This window comes from Solanum dulcamara, chromosome 4, assembly GCF_947179165.1.
Source record: "Solanum dulcamara chromosome 4, daSolDulc1.2, whole genome shotgun sequence".
Classification (NCBI taxonomy): domain Eukaryota; kingdom Viridiplantae; phylum Streptophyta; class Magnoliopsida; order Solanales; family Solanaceae; genus Solanum; species Solanum dulcamara.
In genome coordinates this window covers 66,523,526-66,550,917 of record NC_077240.1, presented here as the reverse complement: position 1 = coordinate 66,550,917, position 27,392 = coordinate 66,523,526, and the positions used below count along the sequence as shown (strand labels likewise).

At 37.4% G+C, this 27,392-nt stretch overlaps 1 protein-coding gene across 1 annotated transcript; it reads left to right on the top strand.

Annotated features, from left to right (window-relative positions):
* The first annotated feature begins 748 nt into the window (after positions 1–748).
* Positions 749–4,759, top strand: LOC129885055 (uncharacterized). The gene is made up of 2 exons (XM_055959280.1): positions 749–1,316; positions 4,527–4,759. Exons 1-2 carry the CDS (start codon positions 749–751, stop codon positions 4,757–4,759), a joined length of 801 nt encoding a protein of 266 aa, XP_055815255.1.
* Positions 4,760–27,392: the final 22,633 nt, after the last annotated feature.

The following is a 27,392-nucleotide window of genomic DNA, read 5'->3' as shown; positions in this document are numbered from 1 at the left end:
CACTTTGATACGAGTATTGGATGCGCTTGAAGGATTTAATCAGAGTGTGAGGGTGAATGGTACACCTGAGGGTTCTCAGACTAAAGTAGGAGCTCAGACCCCACGGCAGCATCAAATTCCAATTGTTCAGGGTCCGGTGGACCAGCCACCTGCGGGCCCTAGAGCGGATGAGGATGGAGTACAGGTAGGAGGAGCCCAGGTTGCACCTATGGTCATGTTGACTGACGACGAGCAACGCCGATATGAGAGGTTCCGAAAAATGGACCCCCCAAAGTTTCAGAGTGGGAAGACTGAAGATGCACATGAGTTCTTGACCATGTGCCGAGAGTTGTTGGAGGGAGTAGGGTTAGATGAGACTCACGGAGTTCGTTATACTACACTACAGTTACGTGGACCAGCCAGAGAGTGGTGGAGAGTGTATACGAGTTCCAGGCCAGTTGGGTCACCCCAGATGACTTGGGATGAATTTTCTAGTGCCTTTTATGACCGTTTCGTCCCCTGGAATGTGAAGGAAGAGAGCCGATTGCGGTTCGAGAATTTGAGGCAGGAGAGTCTTATAGTTGCTGAGTATGAGACTCATTTCTACCAGTTGTCCAGACATGCCATGGCTGTCCTACCTGATGAGACAGAGCGGATTCGCAGATTTGTGCGAAGATTGAACTATACCATTCGTACAATAGTTTTTCGACCCGCTCGTGAGGGCGCTTCCTTCCAATCCATTGTGGGTGCTTCCAAAGAAGTGGAGTTGATGGAGAGAGAGGAGTTTGGGGACCCCAAGAGGGCCCGTGCTTCTGGTAAGTTTTTGGGTACCTCATCTGGAGGTAGAGGGTCCTATAGAGGAGGTGGTTCCTTCCAGCGTAGAGGACCAGTTCATGCATCTATGCCTGCTTCTGAGGGTGGTCAGACACCTCGTGGGTCCTATAGTGCAGGTCAGAATTACCAGGGGTCACAGCAGAGGTCAATTAGCCGGGGTAGTTATACAAGTTCTTCAGGTTCATCGCAGAGGTTTTCGCATGAGAGAGCATGTTATACTTGTGGTGATCCGGATCATCTTTCATGGCAGTGTCCATCTCAGGGTCGAGGAGGAACCCAACCTAGTTCTTCAGTTTCAGTGAGAGGGCCAGCGCCGCCAGTCAGAGGTCGAGGTAGAGCCCAGACTAGTAGGGGTGGTCGCACTCCTAGTAGGGGTGCTAGTGGTGCTATAGTCCCTCAGGAAGGAGGTAGAGGTGTTGGGCAGGTCGGAGGTGGTAGGGGAGCTCAGTGTTATGCTTTTCCAGGGAGACCCGAGGCTGAGGCTTCCGACGTCGTTATCACAGGTATTGTCCCAGTTTGCCATCGACCTGCATCTGTATTATTTGATCCAAGGTCTACATTTTCCTATGTGTCTGCCAATTTTGCATCTAACTTTGATTTGACATGTGATCGTATGTCCGTGCCCGTTCATATTTCTACACCCGTGGGTGAACCTTTAGTGGTGGATCGAGTATATCGATCATGTCTTATTTCCTTGGCCGGGTATAATACTTGGGTAGATATGATTATTCTGAGGATGGTAGATTTTCATGTGATATTGGGTATGGATTGGCTTTCTCCCCATCGTGCTATTCTCGATTCTTATGCTAAAACTGTTACCTTAGCGATACCTGGTGCCCCGCGAATTGAGTGGAAGGGTACTAGTGGCTCCTATCCCAGTAAGGTTATCTCATATATTCGTACTCAGAGGTTGATTGATAGAGGGTGTATGTCTTATTTGGCCTTTATTCGGGATACCAGTATTGAGTCACCTCCTATAGAGATTGTTCCAGTGGTTAAGGAGTTTTCTGATGTATTTCCTACTGATCTTCCTGGTATTCCTCCGGATAGGGATATTGATTTTGCTATTGACTTAGAGCCTGGCACTAAACCTATTTCTATTCCTCCATATCTCATGGCTCCAGTTGAATTGAAGGAGTTGAAGGATCAGTTGCAAGACTTGTTGAGTAAGGGGTTTATTCGCCCCAGTGTGTCTTCTTGGGGTGCACCGGTTCTGTTTGTAAAGAAGAAAGATGGAACTATGAGGATGTGTATCGATTACAGGCAGTTGAACAAGGTAACTATTAAAAATAAATATCCTCTTCCCCATATTGATGATTTATTTGATGAGCTACAGGGAGCAGCATTGTTTTCCAAAATAGACTTGAGGTCCGGTTATCATCAGTTGAAGATTAGGGCATCAGATATTCCTAAGACAGCTTTTCGAACTCGTTATGGTCACTACGAGTTTTTGGTGATGTCATTTGGGTTGACGAATGCCCCCGCAGCATTCATGGAGTTGATGAATGGAGTGTTTCGCCCGTACTTAGATTCTTTTATGATAGTATTCATTGATGACATCCTGGTGTATTTCAAGACTGGGGCAGATCATGTCCGCCATTTGAGGTTGGTACTTCAGAAGTTGAGGGAAGAAAAGTTGAATGCAAAGTTTTCCAAGTGTGAATTTTGGCTTGATTCTGTTACATTTTTAGGACACGTGGTCTCCAAAGAGGGGATTAGAGTGGATCCAGCTAAGATTGAGGCAGTTAGAGGTTGGACAAGGCCTACTTCTCCTACTGAGATTCGTAGTTTTGTGGGGTTAGCCGGTTATTATAGGCGATTTGTGCAGGGCTTCTCCACTATTGTAGCTCCACTGACTAGATTGACTCAGAAGGACGTGTATTTTCATTGGTCCGATGAATGTGAAGCGAGCTTCCAAAAGCTTAAGACTTTATTGACTTCAGCTCCTATTTTGACGCTACCCGAGGAAGGTGTGGGGTTTACTGTATACTGTGATGCTTCTGGTGTTGGTTTAGGCGGTGTGTTGATGTAGAAGGGGAAAGTGGTTGCCTATGCCTCAAGACAGTTGAAGGCCCATGAGAAAAACTATCCTACTCATGATTTGGAGTTAGCGGCTGTGGTTTTCGTGCTTAAGTTATGGTGTCATTACCTATACGGTGTGCATTGCGAGGTCTTCACCGATCATAGGAGTCTCCAGTATATATTCAGTTAGAGGGATCTGAACTTGAGGCAATGTAGATGGCTCGAGTTGCTGAAGGACTAAGATATGACTATTTTGTATCACCCAGGAAAAGCCAATGTAGTGGTGGATGCCTTGAGTAGGAAGTCCTCTAGTATGGGGAGTCTTGCCGCGATCCGAGTTGAGGAACGACCATTAGCTAGAGATGTTCAGAGGCTAGCTAATAGCCTTGTCCGGTTGCAGATTTCAGAGGATGGTGGTGTTCTTGCCTTTATGGAGGCATGTTCTTCCTTGGTTGACCAGATTCGGGAGAGACAGTTTGAGGATGAGAAGTTATGTATCATTCGAGACAAGGTATTAAGAGGTGAAGCTAAGGAGGCGATACTTGATTCGGAAGGCGTATTGAGGATTGACGGCAGAATTTGTGTGCCTAAGGTGGGTGACCTAACTAGACTTATTTTGGAAGAGGCTCATTGTTCAAGGTATTCCATCCATCCAGGAGCGGCCAAGATGTATCATGATCTGTGCCAGCACTATTGGTGGTGTAGGATGAAGAAGGACATCGCAGAGTTCGTATCCAAGTGTTTGACTTGTCAGCAGGTAAAGTGTGAGCACCAGCGGCCTGGGGGTGTGAGTCAGAGGATGCCTATTCCCACTTGGAAGTGGGAAATGATCACCATGGACTTCGTCGTGGGTTTACCTCCAACCGTTGGTGGCTACGACTCTATATGGGTGGTGGTTGATAGACTAACCAAGTCCGCCCATTTTATTCCAGTTAAGGTAAGGTACACAACGGATAAACTAGCCCAATTGTATATTAGTCAGATTGTTCGGCTTCATGGTGTCCCAGTATCCATCATTTCGGATCGAGGTTCAGTATTCACTTCGCACTTTTGGCAGGCATTACAACATGGTTTGGGCACTAGACTTGATATGAGTACTGCTTTTCACCCACAAACCGATGGTCAGTCCGAGCGGACAATTCAAGTGTTGGAGGACATGCTCCGAGCTTGTGTTATTGATTTTGGTGCTAGATGGGATCAGCACTTGCCCCTAGCGGAGTTTGCCTACAATAACAGTTATCACTCCAGTATTCAGATGGCTCCATTTGAGGCTCTGTATGGTAGGCGGTGTCGATCTCCAATTGGCTGGTTTGACTTAGTTGAGATGGACTCCTTAGACACAGACTTGCTTAGAGATGCTATGGAGCAAGTTCGTAGAATTCAGGGTAGAGTCTTGACAGCCCAGAGTAGGCAGAAGAGTTATACAGATCGGAGAGTTCGACCATTGGAGTTCATGGTGGGTGATCATGTTTGGCTTCGAGTGTCTTCCATGAAGGGTGTGATGAGGTTCGGGAGGAAGGGCAAGCTCAGCCCTCGTTTCATTGGCCCATTTGAGATTTTGGCACGAGTTGGAGAGGTGGCTTATAGATTGGCCTTGCCACCTAGCTTATCGGCTGTGCATAACGTGTTTCATGTTTCCATGCTTCGGAAGTATATTCCGGATAAGTCTCATGTATTGTCACTCGATTTAGTGGAGTTGGGTCCAGACTTGACATTTGAGGAGGAGCCTATAGCCATTCTAGATAGGCAGGTTCGTAACCTTAGAACCAAGAAGATAGCTTCAGTGAAGGTACAATGGAAGCACCGTTCAGTCGGAGAGGCGACTTGGGAGACAGAGGCTGATATGCGTGCCAGATATCCCCATCTTTTTGAATCTTCAGGTATATTCCTTTGCTTTATGTTCGGGGACGAACATGATTTTTAGTGGTGGATAATGTAATGACCCGTTTGGTCATTTTGAGAATGAGTCATCTCTCTTTCATAAAATACTCTCTCCAAAAAAAAATTAAATTATAAATTTGGACTATTCGATAACTATGGTTAATTAGTTGAGGGGTAACTTTAAATAATTAATTTGATTGATGGGCTAAACTGTTAATTTATTTAAATACCATTATGACTTAGCCTATATATTAAAATAGGCTAGTGAAAGTTTGTCATTTTTAATACTTAATTAAGTAGAAACGAAAAGAAAGAAGGGAAGAAACCTACCTATTACGGCGAAGACAGTGCAAAGAACAACCGCGTTCTTTAGGTAAGATTTTTGTAGTTGTTTTTTTTATGTATCCACGTAGTGATTTTCACGTGAATAAGTAATATATATGTATAATATTCAGTGAAGGAGAATGAAGAATTGTGGGGTGGATTGAGAAAAGTTTTCATGAGATAATTGGTGGAATTGGTATTTGGATAATATAATATATCAACTTAATAGGCTTGGTTGAAAAGTTAGATAGAAGTGATGTAGTTATTAAGTAGCAATCATATTAATGCCCAATTATTGATAAGATATGGGTTAGTTCCTGCAAATTGCCCTCTTGCAACGTTATTAAGTTCACTTTCATTTTAACTTATGCCGTTAATTATCATAATATGTTTCATATTTTAATATATTGAGATACGTAATCAAATATTAGGTTTATTGTATTAAACGAATATCATTAGATTTATGTTATTGATAGAAATTAAGGCTTAATCTAGGTATGAAATTTAAGAAATACGGGAGTTGACATGTTAAGTGACATCAAGATTAGGAACATGTTTATAGATTTGGATAGGTTTTGAGTCTAGGCTAGACATATAATAATATGGGTGCTGTTAGTTTCGAAATCTTATTGTGGTTATTTATTATATTAGATTATACTTATTTGGAGGCCCAACGAAAAGGGAAGGCTCAAGTCCCAGAGTAATTGCTTGATTATTTGAGGCAAGTGAATTTCTAAACCTCAGTTTAAGTTTATAGATGCTTGTATTTCTGTGTTATGTGTACTAGGGAATAATGAGAATTAGACTGGATTATTGACTATATGATTGGCCTTAAAAAAAATGGAGATGAGGGGTAGAAAATGGTGATCTAATGACATGTATTGGTGAAATTGATATGTTATGATTGTGGATTTATTTTGGACATGTGAAATGACTATGTTGATGTGAGATAGGAAAAATTATGGTTGTTGTCATATTATTATCGTGAATTATATGAACATGAATTGATTGCATTGGTTCTGACATATTGTGTTGAGATTGAAAATGATATGAAACAAAAGGGGTCGGCCACACGCTCCGTGGCAGAATATATATATTGAGGGGACGGGCCACACGCTCCGTGGCAGGTTACATGGACAGAAATGTCCCCCATGGGTTCCGGACTGTGATTCAGCGGATGTGTACCAATAGGACAGACATGCATCATTTCATTGCATCGCATTTTGTTGATATTTGTAAATTTGTGTTTATCCCCATATTGCTCTGTGTGTGCTGAACTTGACTTGGTATGATTCATTGACGAGACTATTAATGAGTATTTATGGACTGTATTACTGTTATTATTGTACAAGTGTAGAGTTGGACTGATTTTATGCAGATTGTAGTTAAGGAGGTTCGGTTGGGAGGACAAGAGTACTTTTATCTATTAAGCTTTGCTTAGTTTTAGTTATCCACTTGCTGAGTACCGTGTTGTTTGGTACTCACCCCTTGCTTCCACACTTGTGTAGGTTGTGAGCCCGGACCTGTTTGATCTTCTAGCATTTTCTACTACATCTGAGGCTATCATTCCGAGTGTCGAGGTAGCTGTTACATCTATCTAGCGGACACCTCTTGCTCTTTTCTTATGTTTTAGTCCTATTCTAGAGACAAAGACATTGTAACTGTATTTCTTTTCGTACTTCGATAATAAATTAGTGGCTTGTACACGTGACAACCAATCTTGGGGGGATGTTGAGCTTCTTTTATGTGTTTTCGCTTAAGTTAAATTTTGATCCTTTTCTTTTTCTTTCGCATCTACTTTTCATTGGGTATTAGGCTGACTCATCTCGGTAGATTGAGATGAGTGCCATCACACCCGGATTCGGGTCGTGACAATCAACTCTAAAAATACTCATGTCGACTCAGAGGAATCAACTCGATAGATATGGAATTTAGAATTTAGCAATGCCTTTCAAATTAACTCAATCATCTACAAGCTCAATCAAAATAATATTATCATACACAATCCACTCAGTTTGGGAGTTTTTCTAACCAACAACCATCACCTATGAGCCATTGATGCATAACGAAGCGGTGTCATTGCCACACCCGTCCAATACATTGTTAGGACAAGGGACGAATCACTATCATTGGATCCACAATCTATTTAAGTCCATCATTTTGGGACTTAAGAGGTTTAACCCTCCATTCTATGATGGCTATGTAGTTCATGGAATTCGATTAGGGACTATACTCTTACCCAATTTGGTGCTCAATACTCCTCTCAAGATTCAATATGCGCATATCTATCAGGTAAGATATTCAAATCATCTCATCTTATCTCATTATAACCTTTTTCAACCCATTCGTTCAATCAAATCAATCCTTTCAACCAATCAATTTCTCAATCGTTCTCAAATCATTTAGTTATGAGGGGTTTTAGACAATCATTTATGATAATATTCAAGACTATCAATTAGTCAACACTATCAATACAATCATGATGCTCACATTTCAATCACAATCATGCATTAACAGTTCAAGGCTCTAGACTAAATCCTTAATCATGATGCTCTTTCAAATCAATTCAATCAAATCTATTTTTTTAAATTAAATACTCAACTCTTTTAAATCTCTTTAAAAACATGCAATCTCAACTCAAAATAATGCATAGAGAAATGAGGATCACAATATCAATACAATCATGATGCTCACATTTCAATCACAATCATGCATTAACAGTTCAAGGCTCTAGACTAAATCCTTAATCATGATGCTCTTTCAAATCAATTCAATCAAATCTATTTTTTTAAATTAAATACTCAACTCTTTTAAATCTCTTTAAAAACATGCAATCTCAACTCAAAATAATGCATAGAGAAATGAGGATCACAACACAGTAATAATCTTGAAGACTCTTTCCAATTCAACTCGGGCTCGGCTCATACTCAAATCATCAAGTTCTTTCAGTAAAATATATACATTCAAAATAATGAAAAACTTTCAAAGACTCCTTAGACTAGACACATGAGAAAACTCAGACTCTTATAAAATTATTTCTCAAAATCAAATATAATCCCCAATTAGGGTTCATGTGAATGAAGATATGAACATACATCCAAATTAAATACTCAACCCATGAATAACATCAATACGTATTTAAATAAGTATAAGGAACCCAACAGATAATAGATAACTCAAGAATTCAATTCAGGGAACTTGAAAACTCAACTCAACTCAAATCGAATCAATAAAAATGAAGGGGTACATGGAAGAGCTCGGTCCAACAATGCGTTAGCCTTACATACCTTAGAAGCTGCACAAATCTTTATGAAAAATATTAACTTGAAGAAGAACAATCAAGATACCCTTTTTTGAAATTCTTGAATTTATTTTCTTGGAAACCCTTTGGTTAGGATTAAAATTTCTCTTAGTGATTCATAAATATATGAAGAAGTTTGGTTTGGAAATCTTGAAATCTATGAAGAAGGACTTACCTTGTTGAAGAATCTTGAAAAAGAACCCTAACTTAATATTTTCTTGAAATTTCTTGAGCGTTAATCTTTAGGCGTGAATGAGAGGGTTTTAATAAGGAACAACTGATTTCTACACATTTAGGGACATTAAAATAATTCCCCAAAGGGTTATAGGACAAAAATATCCTTAAAAAATAAAAGGGGCATCGTTTGTCTTAGGCAGTGGAGTACGTATCCTATCCGCGTTGTGGAGCCATCGCGGACTTCTGCCAGGATGTAGCGTCTCCAGTAAAACAGTCATAACATTTTACTCCGAACTCCAAATGAGGAAAACTTGGTGGCGTTGGAAAGAGAATACGTAGATATTTAATTTGATAGGTTAGAGGACATTTAACACTTAATATCCTGATATATATGGTCATTTAAAGTTTACCCGTATAAGATCTTCTATGAAAATTTAATCGGTAAAGGATCTTTCAGCTCGACTTAGCACGACATTTTCCTTATGACCATATTTCACCTCTAATACACTTTAAATACTTAAGAATTAATCCTAACTCATATATACAATTAGATTTCATCGAGTTCGAGTCTATACACATATGAAGAATGGTTCGAGTATTGGCAAAAAAATTTGGAGTGTTACACTGTGACCTCTTCATCACGTGGAAACAACTTTACTAATTACATCAAGCCTTTAGTTACATTACCGGAACAAGTATTTTGATTATATACACATAATAAAAATTATTGTTTTTTCTTTAAAATGATATAAAACTTTCCTTGTACTGTAATCATATTTAATAATATTAGTATCTTCTACCGATAACAAAGAATCTTTTAAGAAAGAAAAAAGGCAATAAATATGAAGTTTAATGAAGTTAAAACATATTCAAGTTAGTACTTAGGAGTATTTTTCATGGCAAAATCTAATCAATGCTAGTGGAACTTTCTATACGTGTAGATATTCACTACTACTACTGTGTTCCATATTATCCTTCATTTTAAGTGTTGAACACCCTTTTCTTTTATAATCATAGTGTCTAAACTAGCATGGTCGAGCTAAGTATCGAGCTTTGTCAATCCTTGAAAAATGTATTCAATTGAGTAGTAATGTACATTATTTATATATCTCTTTAAGCATCTTAATTATCTAATACTCTATTAATTTGAACAATAATTATTTATAAATTCAAGTATAATGTCTATCTTTTTGTGGTTCATTTTATGTGTGCTCTTTATCTTTATTTTAAGTGAAATTTTATATAGGAAAAATACATAAATATGACCCTTAACTTGGCTTCAGTTGGCAACTATGACCTCTAAATTTTACTAATGCACCAGTAGACACTTTAACTATCCAAAACTTGAACAAATAGACACATTCGTCATGGAAATTTTGTATCCTACGTAGCGTCCTACGTGTATCGTGCCACGTAGGACATGTGTGCATACTTGTTCAATTATATACAAGTTTAAGTGTCTACTTGTGCACACCCAAAGTTAAAGGGCATAAATACGAAATGAGGCCAAGTTAAAGGGCATATTTATGTATTATGCCTTCTATATGTATACGTATAGCTCTAGAGAAACTAAATTCATTGTAATATACTTTGATTTCAGCGTTTTGTGATTAAAGTTTTAACTTTAAAGATGATGTGTATTTTTTGTAGTTCATTTCATGTGTTTTTTTATCTTTGTTTTAAGTTGAATTCTACCCATATAAACCTCATTAATTCAAATGTATGTTCTCTTAAAAAATGTGTAAGAGAACATATATTTGAATTAATGAAGTTTTTTTTGTAGAATTTCACTTAAAATAAAGATAAAGAGCTCATATGAAATGAAGAACAAAAAAATAGACATCACCTTAAAAGTTGAAACTTTAATCTCAAAACACCCATAAAAAGTGTATTATAATTAATTAGGTTTACTTGAGGAATTCTCTCTCTCTCTCTCTCTCTGAAAGTCACTAAAATTAAAGATAAAGAGCACATATAAAACGAACAACAAAAAGATAGACATCACACTTTAAATTTATCAATAATTATTGTTCAAATTGATAGATATTTATTTTTGCTAAATAAGATGCTTAAAGAGACATATAACGTAATTTATATTGATACACTATTAAATATATTTCTTAAGGATGGATAGAGTTCCCTAATTTCGTCCGGAGATCATGATTATGAAATAAATAAAGGAGTATTTGATGCAAGTTTGGGAATGACTCACTGTATAGAATAATTTCTACTTGACAATAAGAGCTTAGAGTGTTTCAAGAGAGTAAGAAAACCAAAGAACAAATATAAGAAGATATTAACAATATATTTTAAGATTCTTTTGATAATAGTATGATGTACATGTAATTAGGGGTATTTATGTCCTTTTTTATCTTAGTTAACCCTAGTAGTATAAATAAAATAGGATGAACATCATTTGGGTAGAAAGTATTTTTAGGTTAAAACTCGTGGTGAATTTTTGGGTTGTATCCCTCATCTCTACACTAGATCTCTCTTGAATATCTTTATGTAAAGACCATTTATGTTTTTTCAAACTAGAGGATTTTGAAATCTATATTTGTTGGTCTCTAATTTACTTCAATTATGGAATTATTCTTTATTTCTTCTCTATCTTCCTTCAATTTCTTAATTATCTCTTGATTCTTTTTATTTTGTATATTGTCTTACATCAATTGGTATCAGAGCAAGAATAAAGAATTGTTCCTACAATTCTTAATATTTAATTTATTAATTTTTTGAAATCTACAAAAAATATCTGAAATTGTTTGATGTAATGTGAAAGTTGTTTGATATTGTTCTTTGAGATACATATTATTTTTTGCTAGCTGAAAATCAAAGAATGTATGGCTTAAAAAAATAAAATAAAATTGAAAAGTCATTGTTAGAATTTGAAGATTTGAAGAAAAACTTGAAAATGGGTGTCACGACCCAACTCTGGGGCCGCGACTGGGGTCCGACCTGGACCCCCGTATACGTATCTATCAGCTATAGTCAAGTTGAACTGTGTGTCATATGATACTATATACAACAACCCCAATGGGTCAAAACTTTTTTTATATACCTATAGCATTTTCCACCTATATCATAACATGAAAGAGCATGCAACCCGATGAGGCTGCCATAACACGATAACATTTATAATACGACATACATGCATAACTTAAACAAACTCATCAACAACCCACATACACTTGTCTACAGACCTCTAAGAGTATTAAATGTATCATATGGCGGGACAGGGCCCCCACCGTACCCCTGAATAAATAAATATATACATAAGTGGTTTGGTACTACAACTCGGCTCTGAATCAATGGAGCTCCTTCCAAACTGGCTGAGTGGAATCCTAAGATGGCAGACTTCCAACACATGTGTCCGTACCTGCGGGCATAAAACGCATCCCCTCGGAGAATCGGGGGTCAGTATGACATATGTACTGAGTATATAAGCATAACATAACTGAGACAACAACTGAAATAAGGATGAAGAAAACCAAGTATAACATTTAATAGGGTACTGTATCTACACCTCACAAAATAAAGTCATGTATACCATTATCACATACCGTATCCGGCCCACTCGGGGACTCGGTGTTACAAATACATCATCTATCATGATAGGTATCTGCATATTATTAGCGCTGTGGAACATACAGCCCAATCCATATATATAGTAAGAATGTGCCGAGGAATGATGGCCCGATCCATATATCACGTAATAATGCTGAGGAACGACGGCCCGATCCTATATCGTATGATAATGCCAAGGTACAATGGCCCAATCCGTATATTATGTAATAATGCCAAAGAATGATGGCCCGATCCGTATATCTTATGGTAATGCCGAGGTATGATGGCCCAATCCATATATCGTATGATAATGCAGAGGTATGATGGCCCGATTCGTATCTTATATATTAGTGCCGAGGAATGACGGCCCGATCCGTATACATGCATATCATATAATAATGCCGAGGAACGACTTCCTGATCCACATATCACATAATAATGCATATATGTGCATGTAAGACTTGGTAACATGTCAAACATCCCTCAGGTATCACCATAAAGTATGTTCAAGATCCCCTAGGTATAGGAGCTTACACATTCCATCACTATTCACCCTATAGAAGGCTCGAGGGTCATAGTTCAACTACTTTAAGACCCTTATCATTCAAGAGTGGGTACAAGTCATGAGTCACATCCAGAACCTGTAAATGGAACTATCTCTAACTCATAACACACATCGTTTCACTTACATTAAGCCGTTTCATGAAAGGGAAGAGATAGGCTTCATGTGTATTACGTTTTATCACGTAGAAGGCTTACAAGACCATAACTCAACTATCGTGGGAGTTCTAACATCAAAAAGTGAATATGATTAACGAGTCATGCATGGGGTTCTAAGAATGGAACTACCTCCACACTACACATACCAACCACTTATGGCTAAGACATGCCACAAGAAAAGAAGAGTTAAGCTTTACATACACTACTTTTCAGCATATAAAAGACTTGAGGAATAGGAGCTTAACTACTTTAAGAGTCTTAACATTCAGAAGTAAACACGAATTATGAATCATGAATCATGTTCAGAGCTCATAAATAGAGTTACCCCAAGCTTCATACACATGTCATTTGTCTCTTAAATCTAAGACATGCCCCAAAAAAAGAAAAGATAGGCTTTACATACTTATGCCAAAACATGCCAAAAGAAGGAAACGTTAGCTTTATATACCTCTTACGGCTTACTCTTTATCACGTTCGCTTCATTGTCCTTGATCCTATTTAACATGAAAGAAATATGAGTATCAACAACCCTTGACCTTTCAGCATCTTAAGTTGCACACGAGTATTTATAGAACTCATTTCCTCGCTTGTCTTCTCGACTAGCTCTTTAGTTAGTTAAGGCATTACCGAAAATCGGGCAGCACCTCCTCTATAGCATGCCCTATCCGAATTTTCAATAACATCCCTAATCACTATAGTTAACCAATAAAAACAACCTATAGCATATAGATAAGCAATTCAAATCAACATTGCATAATACAAATCCAAACGATTTGCTCAAAGTTACGATATCCAAAATAAGGTTTTTAGTTTCTATTTTGTAAAATCTTTAACCGTACAAAGCGGAGGGTCATGTGGCTATAACCAGCAGCTCCCAAACCTCTTTTAGAATACTTTTCGGCCCTTCAACACACCACCACACACCTGCATCAGCACCCCACATGCACAACGCCTTATTTCGACTACAGTTTAACTATAACGACTTTAATTTTAGATTGTTTCCAACGTCAAGTATTTCTATGATATTTTCACATTTACAGCCACTTACACAACATATAATACACTTCATACCAACACCATAACCTCCAAATTAAAATTAAAGACCTTACCTTACCCGAAATTGGCCAAAACTCGCCAGAACTATCAAAATGTGAATTCTGAACAGCCTACTAACTTGTATTGTCACTTATTTTTGAAGGGGTAACTGAGGGAAATAGGATTTGTGGCCTCAATGAAAGTTATAGGCATGTGTCTTAGGGTCGCATATAATATTTGACCACCCTTACAGAAATTTTTGACAAAATGATATGCCCCAAATACCAACAGCAGTCCTTGTAGGATTTCCAAAACAAAATCTGGGCAGCACCTCCCCTATAATGCATCACCCTTTTTCGAGTAGAAAAAAGCAAAATTGGGTTTTAGAGGATAAATAAAAGTTATATAGCTATGAAATATATTTCCAAAACATCTTAAATCACTTGAAACAAAGATTTATACAAAGAGTTATACTAGTATTACTAACAGCAGTCCTATTTAAAAATGGGTTTGTTAACAAGAACAAAAACCTCCTCGTTGCCCCAATGATAAATTTTATGTTGTTAAACACCGTTGCTTAAATGAAGAATACCTTTGACACTTAACTTACAGAATGAAATTAGAGGACTTACCTCTTCTTGGAAAAATCTGTGGTTGCCTCTAGCCTTCTCTCTAGTTTCTCTAAGTTTTCCAAAGTGAAAGGATGAAGAAATGAAACAATTTTAGCATATAACACATGTATATATCCCTCCTTTTGAAGGTGACACATGGCAGTCCCCTAGGGTGCCATCTCATCTATGCCTCCAACCTAAAGTTGCCATATGGCAGCGTGGGGTCCACCCCAAGTAGGTGAGTCACCTACTTACTTCAAGTAGGTGCATCACCTACTTGCGTCAAGTAGGTACATCACCTACTTGCTTCAAGTAGGTGCGTTGTCTCCTTATTTCTCTTCCATGGTTTTGTAATCTCGTCTCACTTTAAGAGCCTATGTATTCTTTTCTACTTAAGCTCTATGTGTACTCAAGTAGCTTAGTTATATAAGACGTCCAAGACGGTAGCTTATGCAAACAAGTCGAGTTCCATGATTTGTTAGTTGGCCTCCAACTCCTTTCAAATACTTATAACTCTATTTCCAACCTTCACTATCACGGGGAATCACATCCTCTCTTCCTTAGAGTTATTTGGTAACGTGATAGATAATAGAGATCACATAGCGATTTTCAAGAAGCTTAAGAACACGTCTCAAGGTACAGAAGTACAGGATATAACATCCTTCCCCCCTTTAGAACATTCGTCCTCAAATATTAACTTGTCCTATAGGGTTTTCGGGAGATTTTGGGCGTTCTCTATAACAGTCGCCATCTGCTCCATTTAGGAGTTTAGATTACCCTTGAATATCGGGAACAAGTACGAGTATCTTTTCTCGATCTCTTTTTTGACTTCTCAGGTCATCCCCTCTCTTTGTTTTTGTTTTGCCAAACTTCTTTGACGGAAGTCATGTCCTCAGTTTGCAACCTTCTAATTTTCCAATCTAAGATGGCGATAAGTTGCTCCTCGTAGGATAAATCTTCCATTTCATGGAAATCATTTATGGGACATACTCTGGGTGGATTGCCAGTACATTTGCGAAGCATCCATATCTGATGGACTGGGCGTATGGTTTCCAAATCAGGTGGTAAGTTCAATTTACAAGTAACTTTGTCTATCTTACGAGCAACTTGATAAGTTCTAATGTAGTTTGGGCTAAGTTTCCTTTTCTTACCGAATCTTATTATTCCCTTCCTGTATGACACTTTTAAGAATACCCAATCATCGACTTAAACGCTAAATGTCAATGTCGATTATCCGCTTGTAATTTCTATCGACTCTAGGCTACTAGTTAATAGCTTGCTCAATTAGGTTTGGGTCTTCTAGTTTAGTCTTCCCAATATTAACCCGATCAATAGGGGACTTACACGTCCTGCCATATAAAGCCTTATACGGGGCCCTCTGGATGTTGGGATGGTAGCTATGATTGTAGGCAAACTCGATAAGTGGTAGGTGACCATCCCAGCTACCTTCAAAGTTAACAACACAAACTCACGACATGTCTCCCAGCGTTTAAGTAGTATGCTCAGTCTGTTCATTAGTTATGAGGGTGAAAGGTGGTACTAAGACCTACCTATGTTCCTGACTTCTTCTTGGACTTATATCCAAATGCTAGCTGTAAATTAAGCTCCTTTATTCAAGACAATAGCTGTGGGGACCTCATGTATTACTTCTCAACTTCTTAGAGAAGACTTTAGTTGGTACTCTACCCTTTGGTTTTCTTCTTGTTTTCCCAATCCTTAGGGTTGGCTACTGAGTAGTACTAAAGTTCATTGATACAGTGACCTTCATAGCCGCTTTGAGCTCTGTCTATCATTAGCTAGTATAATTCAGAAGGAATTTGGCATATAAGTTTGCCATCTTTTAGTAACTAGTTAATTTTGCTTGTCTTGGTTAAACCATTTCACAATTTTCTTATCTAGCCTATAACCCTCTAAACACGTTATCTCATGTCATCTCTTACCTTCACAAGAATATAAGAAGGTGCTCAACTTGACCTGAGAAATATCTTAGCATTGTCTCTCTAGGTCTCATGTGTTACCTTGCCTTTTCATTCCTTATTCTACAATCGATATTCGGATAGCTCTTTGGTCCAACTATGGCCATGTCTTACTTGCCCTTAACTCTCCATTTCGGTAGTTTGGCTGAACCCATCTTAGCATCTCTCATCTTCTATCATAGGGGGTTTTCTGTTCCCCTTCCTTAGTTATTTATCTTTTGCAACATCATTCGTGACTAATTCCATAGCAAATATCTTAGCTTTTAATCCATCATCGTATCCTTATCCTTTATAGTATCTCCTGAGTTAATCGATACCATTCCCTAGTCTTACCCTTTTCTTTCCATGCGCATTCATCTTTTAACATTGTGTCATTCAGGGTCTTGTCAAAAACTTCTTAACACTGCCTTAGATACTATTCTAACTTCTATCCAATCATTGGTGGTTTTCAGACCTTACTAACTTGTTTCAGCAAGGGATCTCATTAATTTTAAGCATCCATGTCCAATATATTGTAGTGTCCACTGTTTCCATCTCACCCTTGCATTCCTCTTATCCGCTTCCCCCCTTTGACGGGGTACTTACACCTTTATCCTCTTATACCTTGCTCTATGTCTCTGTGTCTAGTCTTAAATTCATCCAATTTGTTTTCCCAACTTATTTAGTACTGTATCCTATCCCCGTATTATTGTACCATACCTTTAAATTCATACTTACATATTCAGTTCATGACATCTATCTGGGGTGCTTCTGTTAGAATTTTCTCCTATAGACTCCATCTTCAATTTGTTGGTGAAGGGCTAATAAAGTGTTATCCTGGGACATATTCCAATTACCACCAAAAGGGAACTAGAATCCAATGAACATCACTATGCTCCTTAATGCTTGACTCACATGGTCTTTCTATAGATTTATTCTTAAGTTGTGAACAACTTATCTAGTCCTCTAATAATAGTTGAGGGTTCTGTTCTTTTCAACCAAAAATGAATCTCCATCATTGGGCATCTTGCTCTTCAACTTGAGCTTTTGCCTAAGGCAAACTACGACTGAAGATACCTTAGGCTAAACTTTACTGCTCAGATAGGCTTTTTCTTTCCCAAAATAAAATTCCCCAAGTAAAAAGGGTGCCTCTTATCGACGACCTAGAGGGTACTTGCTATCAACTTCCAAGACATATTAAGAATCTACGTTTCATTCCCTTTTCCTGTTCTGGGAAAATTTTGGCAGACTTTCCTCTATATTTCTTAATTATCCCCAAAACCTGCATGCAGGAAATACCAACAATGCCTTACAGGGCCAACATATATATTCATATCACATCATAACCACACAGGGCTTTCAATATCATCTCATATCGTAGCCACACAGAGCTTTCAATATCAATAATAGTATAAAAATAATGGACTTACCTCGTATGTCCAACTTCGAACTGCATCTGTTACACTTCCCTATCTACTTTCCTTTCAATTTTCAACTTTATATTTCAATCATACTTCAATACCGTACCTACCATATATCATTTATACATTTGCTTACCTGTGTGCTTTGTGACTTCCAATATCATCAGTCACTTCCTTCCGTTGATGTCATCCTTCTTTTAAGATCTAAGGTTAGTATAAGGAGTTTTCCTATGACTCAGATCTATAGCACAATCTTAGATATGAAAGAAAGTAACATCTTAAATATCCTGTAGCCTCCTATTTATAGATGTGACGCGCAACACACCGATAAAAAAGACTCTACTAGATACGGTCTATAGATATTCCAAGAATGAACTGCTCTAATACCACTTCTATTATAACCTAACCCTGGGGCCATGACTGGGGTCCGACCTGGACCCCCGTATACGTATCTATCATCCATAGTCAAGTTGAACTATGTGTGATGCGATACTATACACAACAATCCCAATGGGTCAAAACTTTTTTTATATACCTGTAGCATTTTCCACCTGTATCATAACATGAAAGGGCATGCAACCCGACGAGGTTGCCATAACACGATAACATTTATAACACGACATACAAGCATAACAGAAACAAACTCATCAACAACCCACATACTCGTGTCTACAGACCTCTAAGAGTATTAAATGTATCATATGGCGGGACAGGGCCCCCACCGTACCCCTGAATAGATAAATATATACATAAGTGGTTTGGTACTACAACTCGGCTCTGAATCAATGGAGCTCCTTCCAAACTGGCTGAGTGGAATCCTAAGCTGGCAGACTTCCAACACATGTGTCTGTACCTACGGGCATGAAATGCAGCCCCCCGGAGAACCGGGGGTCAGTATGTACTGAGTATATAAGCATAACATAACTAAGACAACAACTGAAACAAGGATGCAAGAAACCAAGTATAATATTTTATAGGGTACTGTACCTGCACCTCACAAAATAGAGTCATGTATACCATTATCACGTACCGTATCCGACCCATTCGGGGACTCGTTGTTACAAATACATCATTTATCATGATAGGTATATGCATATTATTAGTGTTGTGGAATGTATAGCCCGATCCATATATATAGCAAGCACATGTTGAGGAACGATGGCCCGATCCTCATATCACGTAATAATGCCAAGGAACGACGTTCCAATCCATATATCGCATAATAATGCCGAGGTACGATGGCCCAATCCATATATCATGTAATAATATTGAGGAACGATGGCCCGAACCGTATATCGCATGGTAATGCCGAGGTACGATGGTCCGATCCATATATCGTATGATAATGCCGAGGTAAGATGGCCCGATCCGTATCTCATATATTAGTGCCGAGGAATGATGGCCCAATCCATATACATGCATATCATATAATAATGCTGAGGAATGATGGCCCGATCCACATATCACATAACAATGCATATATGTGCATGTAAGACTTGGTAACATGTCAAACATCCCTCAGGTATCACCATAAAGTATGTTCAAGAGCCCCTAAGTATAAGAGCTTACACATTCTGTCACTATTCATCCTATAGAAGGCTAGAGGGTCGTAGCTCAACTACTTTAAGACCCTTATCATTCAAGAGTGGGTACAAGTCATGAGTCACATCCAGAACCTATAAATGGAACTGTCTCTAACTCATATCACACATCATTTCACTTACATTAAGCCATTTTAAGAAAGGGAAAAGATAGGCTTCACGTGTATTACGTTTTATCACGTAGAAGGCTAACAAGACCATAACTCAACTATTGCGGGAGTTCTAACATCAAAAAGTGAATATGATTAACGAGTCATGCTCGGGGTTCTAAGAATAGAACTACCTCCACACTACACATACCAACCACTTATGGCTATGACATGCCATAAGAAAAAGAAGAGTTAAGCTTTACTTACACTACTTTTCAGCATATAGAAGACTTGAGGAATAGGAGCTTAAATACTTTAAGAGTCTTAACATTCAGAAGTGAACACGAATTATGAATTATGAATCATGTTCAGAGCTCATAAATAGAGTTACCCCAAGTTTCATACACATATCATTTGTCACTTAAATCTAAGACATGTCCAAAAGAAAGAAAAGATAGGCTTTACAAACTTATGCCAAAACATGCCAAAAGAAGGAAATGTTAGGTTTACATACCTCTTATGGATTACTCTTTATCAAGTTTGCCTCATCGTCCTTGCTCCTATTTAACATGAAAGCAATATGAGTATCAAAAACCCTTGACCTTTCAGCATCTTAAGTTGCACAAGAGTATTTATAGAACTCATTTCCTCGCTTGTCTTCTCGACTAGCTCTTTAGTTAGTTAAGGTATTACCGGAAATCGGGCAGCACCTCCTCTATATCATGCCCTATCGGAATTTTCAATAACATCCCTAATCACTACAGACAACCAACAACAACAACCTGTAGCATATATATAAGCAATTCATATCAACATTGTATAATACAACTCTAAACGATTCGCTCAAAGTTACGATATCCAAAATAGGGTTTCTAGTTTCTATTTTGTAAAACCTTTAAACGTACAAAGCGTAGGGTCATGTGGCTATAACCAGCAGCTCTCAAACCTCTTTTAGAATAATTTTTGGCCCTGCAACACACCACCACACACCTGCACTGGCATCCAACATGCATAACGCCTCATTTTGACTACAGTTTAACTATAACAACTTCAATTTTAGATTGTTTCCAACGTCAAGTATTTCTATGATATTTTCACATTTACAGCCAGTTACACAACATATAATACACTTCATACCAATACCATAACCTCCAAATTGAAATTAAAGACCTTACCTTACTCGAAATTGGCCAAAACTCGCCAAAACTATCAAAACGTAAATTTTGGACAGCCTACTATGTTTTATTGTCTCTTAGTTTTGAAGGGGAAATTGAGGGAAACAGGATTTATGGCCTCAATGAAAGTTATAGGAATGTGTCTTAAGGTCGCATATAAATTTTAACCACCCCTACAGAAATTATTTACAAAAAGATATACCCCAAATACCAATAGCAGTCTGTGTAGGATTTCCAAAACAAAATCTGGGCAGCACCTCTCCTATACTTCATCACCCTTTTTCGAGCAGAAAAACGCAAAACTGGGTTTTAGAGGCTAAATAAAAGTTATATAGCTATGAAATATATTTCCAAAATAGCTTGAATCACTTAAAACGAAGATTTACAAAAGGAGTTATACTAGTATTACTAACAACAGTCCCATTTAAAAATGGGTTTGTTAACAAGAATAAAAACCTCCTCGTTTCCCCAACGATAAATTTTATATTATTAAACATCATTGCTTAACTGACGAATACCTTAGATACTTAACTTACGAAACAAAATTGGAGGACTTACCTCTTCTTGGAAAAATCTGTGGCTGCCTCTAGCCTTCTCTCTAGTTTCTCTAAGTTTTCCAAAGTGAAAGGATGAAGAAATGAAATATTTTCAGCATATTACATATGTATATATCCCTCCTTTAGAAGGTGACACATGGCATCCCCCTAGGGTGCCACCTCATCTACGCCTCCAACCTAAAGATACCACGTGGCAGTGTGGGGTCCACCCCAAGTAGGTGAGTCACCTACTTTCTTCAAGTAGGTGCATCACCTACTTGCTTCAAGTAGGTGCGTTGTCTCCTTATTTCTCTTCCGTGGTTTCATAATCTCGTCTCATTTTAAGAGCCTATATATTCCTTACTACTTAAGCTCGATGTGTACTTAAGTAGGTTAGTTATATAAGACATCCAAGCCGGTAGCTTATGCAAGCAAGTCGAGTTCTACGATTTGTTAGTTGGCCTCCAACTCTTTTCAAATACTTGTAACTCTATTTCTAACCTTCACTATCACGGGGCATCACATCCTCCCTTCCTTAGAGTTATTTGGTAACGTGATAGATAATAGGGATCACATGGCGATTTTTAAGAAGCTTAAGAAAACGTCTCAAGGTACAAAAGTACGGGATATAACAATAGGTTTATTGATTTGGTGTTTATTTGAAGAAATTGATGGTAAAAACTTATTGATATAGTTGTGGAGAAGTAATATCTCAAATTTGAGTATATTTGATTGAATATTGAAGGAGATTGGTTCAAGAAAAAAAAATTGAGCCACTTCTTGGAGAAGAAGATGAATTTGAAATTTTTTAAAATAGCCAAAATCTGTCATAATTACTAAATTGGCCACTTTTTCTCAACAATCATTTCTACCCCATTTAAAATATAGCATTCCAAAATTGTTTTCTCTTCTTTTGTTGTTAACTCTAACTAGTTTACTTTGAGTATTAGTTCATACTTAATGTTAAACTATTCCTTGTTTGTGTCAAATTATTTCTTTCTTTTGTTTGTTTTAGTTTCATCGTGTGCTTATTTCATTCTAAGTCCTTTAGTGTGTTTCTGTCACCCCCGAGAGGGTACCTTAGGCGTGTAATTAACTTAGCACCGAAAGAACTTTGTGGTGGGAATCCACAAAGGAACCCTAGTAGAAACTCCTAGTTCAAAACAACGTGCCACTGTAGGTGCCTTTATGGACTAGCTAGTGGATATATAAATAGATCATGTTCATGTTTATATGGAGTCTACCTTAGAAAGTAGCCTCTCTATTCTCGGTGTCGGATTTATATCGGATTCCATATTATAGCTCACATGACCTTAAATGTAGGTTGAGGTTAATACCCTGCATATGTATATGCTTCTTCTTATAAGCTGTAATGATGGTTTATGATGCATTGACCTTATTAAATGTTTTCAAGCGTTTTCAAGTTTTACTTCATGCTTTCAAGATATTTGGTCATGCATCATATGTTTCATACTGATTATGTTCGATCATTCATGTTCATGCATGTTTCTTACATACTTAGTACATTCCATGTACTAATGCATACTTTTTCCTACATTGTATCATAATGTAGGTCCAACAATCATTCTATACATCCCGCTTGTGGCTAGATTTTAGAGTTTGTTATCTACTTATTGGTGAGTCCTCATGTTTCTAGGATACAATATTTATAATTTCATTCACGTTCTTATGGCTTTGCTTCTTATGTTTTGGTGAGCTGGGAACTTGTCCTATGCACCGTCTAGAATAGTAGAGGCATATTAGATGGTTATGTCTATGTTGTCCCTTCTGTTTGGAGATTTAGTTTGATTTCTCTTGGATTGATATTTCCATGTTGAGACTTATATTCCACATGCACGATTATCTGTTGATATTTATTATTTACCTTATGTCTTCTCATATATGATATACTAAGAGACTTGGGGTCTCTTAGAATCCTAATCGTTGTGTCACGCTTAGGGTCTGGCTTGGATTGTGATAGTACTTCATCAGGTTCTAGTGGTGGTCAATGCCAGATGAGATTCTATGCTCTTCAGACTTGATAGGAGTTGGAGATTTCTCCCCATATGGTTATCAGTATGTTACAAGTCTTTCAGTTTAATGTTTATTCTTTGTTAGATCTGGTAGCAAATCTTTCTTTTGTTACTCCTTATCTTGATATGAAGTTTGATGTTAGTCCCGAAGTCAATCCTTTTTTAGTCTATACTTTTGTTGGTTAAGCGGGTCTATAGAAATTATTCGGTCTCAGTTTTTTATAAAATTACCTCAATAGATCTTGTAAAGCTTGATATGACTAATTTTGATATTCTTCTTGGTACGGATTGGCTTCATACATGTTATGCCTCCATTGATTGTAGAACTCGAGTAGTTAAGTTTCAGTTTTCAAATGAGCCAGTCTTAGAATGAAAGGGTAGCTATTCAGTGTTTGAGGGTCAGTTCGTCCAGTACCTTAAAGCTCGGATAATGATTTCTAAAGGTTGTATCTATCATCTTGTACGAGTTAGGAATACGAATTATGAGCTACTCTTGATTCAGTTTTGGTAATAAATGAGTTTTTGAAAGTGTTTCCAATGATCTTCCTGGTATTCCCTCTCAAAAGGGGAATAGATTTTGGTATTGATCTTCTCCCCGATATCCATACCATATTTATCCCTTCTTATAGAATGGATCCAGTAGAACTTAAAGAGTTAAAGGATTTGTTGGATGAGGGCTTATTTAGACTAAGTATCTCTCCATCGAGTGCTTCAGTTCTCTTTGTTCGAAAGAAAAATGGTTCCCTTGATATGTGTATTGACTACTGACAACTTAACAAGGACACAATCAAGAATAAGTATCTCATCCTAAGGATTAATGACTTATCTGATCAACTTCAAGGAGCTACCTATTTCTGAAAGATTGAACTCCGATTGGGTTATCATCAACTTTGAGTGAGAGAATGTGACATTCTGAAGATGACTTTTAGAACTAGGTATGGTCCTTTTGAATTTTTTGTTGTCATTTGGATTAATAAATGCTCCTATAACTTTTATATATTTGATAAACAGGGTGTTCAGACGGTATTTGGATATGTTCATCATTATGTTCATTGATGATATTTTAATTTACTCTCAGAGTGAGGATGAGCATGCCGATCATTTGAGTATTGTCTTGAAAGGTCTCAAGGATTATCAATTATTTGCTAAGTATAGCAAGTGTGAGTTATAGTGGAGATCGGTGGTGTTCCTTGTCCATATTGTGTATGGAAATAGTATTCAAGTTGATCCTAAGAAAACATAGGTGGTTAAGAATTGGCCGAGACCTCTTTCTCCTTCATATATACGGAGTTTCTTAGGCTTATCCAGTTATTACAAAAGGTCTGTGGAAGGACTTTCTTCTATTGCTTTGCCTTTAACTACATTGACTCAAAATAAGGTAAAATTCCAATGGTCCGAAGCATGTGAGAAGAGTGTCCAAGAGTTGAAAGATCCACTTACTTCTGCTCCAACTTTGACTTTACCGAAAGAATCTAATTGCTTTGTTGCGTATTGTGATACTTTGAGGATTTTTCTTGGTTGTGTGTTAATGTAAAATGGTAAAGTGATAGCCTATGTTTCTAGATAACTTAAGGATCATAAAAAGAACTACCCAATTCATGACTTGGAGTTAGCAGCGATAGTGTTTGCTTTGAAGATTTGGAGACACTATCTCTATGGTGTTCATCTTGATATATTCACCGACCATAAGAGTTTTCAATATGTGTTCAAGCAAAAGGATTTGAACCTTCGACAAAGGAGATGTCATGAGTTGTTGAAGGATTATGACATGAGTGCTCTTTATCATCCAGGAAAGGCAAATGTACTTATCAATGCTCTTAGTAGGTTTTCAATGGATAGTGTTGCCCATATTGAGGATGAGAAAAAAGAGTTAGTTAGTTATGTGCATAGACTATCTCGTCTGGGTGTTCTCATGGTTAATTCTAAGGATAGTGGTAGTATTGTGCTAAATGTCTTAGAGTCATCTTTTGTGTTAGATGTGAAGGCAAACCAAGATACTGATCTGATTTTGATTGAGTTGAAGGGGTTGCCAAAAAAGCCATTGATCTTTCTCCCAAGGGGGAGATAGTGTGCTTTGATACAAAGGTCAATTATGTGTTCCCAATGTTGATAGCTTGAGGAAAAAGATATTGTTTGAAGCTCATAGTTCCTGATATTCTATTCACTCAGGATCCACTAAGATGTATCATGATTTGTGGGAGGTATATTGATGGAATGGCATGAACAAGGATATTGTGGAATTTATAGCTAAGTGTTCGAATTGTCAACAAATGAAGGCTGGCCATCAAAAACCAGGAGGTTTAGCTCAAGATATTAATATTCCTACTTGGAAGTGAGAATATTTAAATATGGACTTCATTATGGGTTTGGCTTGTACTCGTAGGCAACATGATTAGATTTGGGTTGTTGTGGATCGAATAACTAATTCCATGCATTTTCTTCGTGTTAAGACTTCTTATTCAGTCGAGGATTATGCTAGGCATTACATTTGAGAGTTGGTTAAGATTCATAGAGTTCAGTTGTCTATTATTTCAGATCGAGGTACTCAGCTTACCTCTCAATTTTGGAGATCATTTTATAAGGGTCTTGGTGCTCAAGTTATGCTTAGTACAACTTATCCCCCTCAGAACGATGGTCAAGCCGAGTGGACTATTCATACTTTGGAAAATATGTTGAGGTCTTGTGTAATTGACTTTAAAGGTAACTAGGATGGCCATTTTCCATTGATTGAGTTTGCCTATAATAGCAGTTATCATTCGAGTATCCAAATGGCTCAATTTGAGGCATTGTATGGTAAGAGGTAAGCAGTCATAGTTCAAGTCTGAGATGACTATGACTCTGGAGTAAATGTTATTGTTTCACTAAGTGGAGGTTCAATGCAGAGCACACCTTCATTATGTGTAGTAGTCTTCCTTCAGCTGATAGACTCTCTTATATAATATTAAAATGAGTGGGACCTTGTTAGTGTGGCATTTTAACATTTTATTAAATTGTAATTTTAGCAATTGTCCATTGATGGCATCTAATGTCTTCTTTATTATATTTTAAATTAGTGCATATATTAGTCAATCCATTATGTTTTTTAAAAATAATTATCTCTAGTAAGTGGTGCACTAAATGATAATTTCTTTTAACATAATTATCACTAGTAAGTGGTGCACTAAATGATAATTTGTTTAACCTAATTATCACTAATAATGGTGCACTAAATGATAATTGTGCACTAAATATTAATGATGGCATTCCATTATTTTTTCATCTTTTGAATGCTTTCCTCTCTTATAAATAGAGAGGTTTTCTTTATTTTAAAATAAAACAAAATATTGAGTGCATTAAGTTTGTCAAAAACGAGAGTTCTTATTAGTTGAAGGGAGGTGTTTTTTTTTGTGGAGCTTTAAACTCAACTTTTGTCCAGAGTTTGTTGAGATACATTTTGTGATAAGGCAATTGTATTCTGGAGGTGACAAGTCAAGAGGACAACTGCTAGACTGGTGAAAAGATTTACCGCAGTGGGCTTGAATCTCTTTAAAGAGAGTGAGATATCCACGCCTCAGCCAAGAAGTGAATTTATTTTCTTCATTTTATTTTTCAATTGTAATTTGTAATCTTGTAATTTGTAATCTTGTAATTTTACCAACATAAAGCATTGAAGATTTGGGGCCTGGACTATCACACTATCGAGTTTGCAGAATACAACAATCAAATTCTCCAGATGTACTAGGCCAAAAACTTCCAATTTGTTTATTCCCTGGCAAGCGACTAGGTTTAGAATCCTGATGAACAGGGATCTATCAATAACTATTTGAAATTGAGCATCTGAAATATGGACATGATGAAAATAAGGATCCTCAAGACAACAAAATCTTGTGTGAGTGGTGCTAATATCAAATTCAAACTTGTACCTTCTTAACCGCAATTTTGTCAGCTTTTTAGCAGCACAAATAACATCAGGAAAGCTATATGAACTTAACAAGGAAGGGGAAATCCCCAGCACCACGACGTTAAGTTTAACCGCCAATTCAATCCAAGTATCCAACTGAGAATCCAATTTTGGATCACGATATGTAAGGATGAATTTTTCAAGATGTAAGTTTTGTTCGACATGGTATCGCAGGGATTTATCAACCAACT

Bases quoted from the DNA above. Each gene is read 5' to 3' on its own strand.
- LOC129885055 (XM_055959280.1), top strand. From the start codon at position 749: ATGGAGAGAGAGGAGTTTGGGGACCCCAAGAGGGCCCGTGCTTCTGGT. The intron at 1,317-4,526 runs GTATTGTCCCAG...CACTCGATTTAG, and splicing joins TTCCGACGTCGTTATCACAG to TGGAGTTGGGTCCAGACTTG.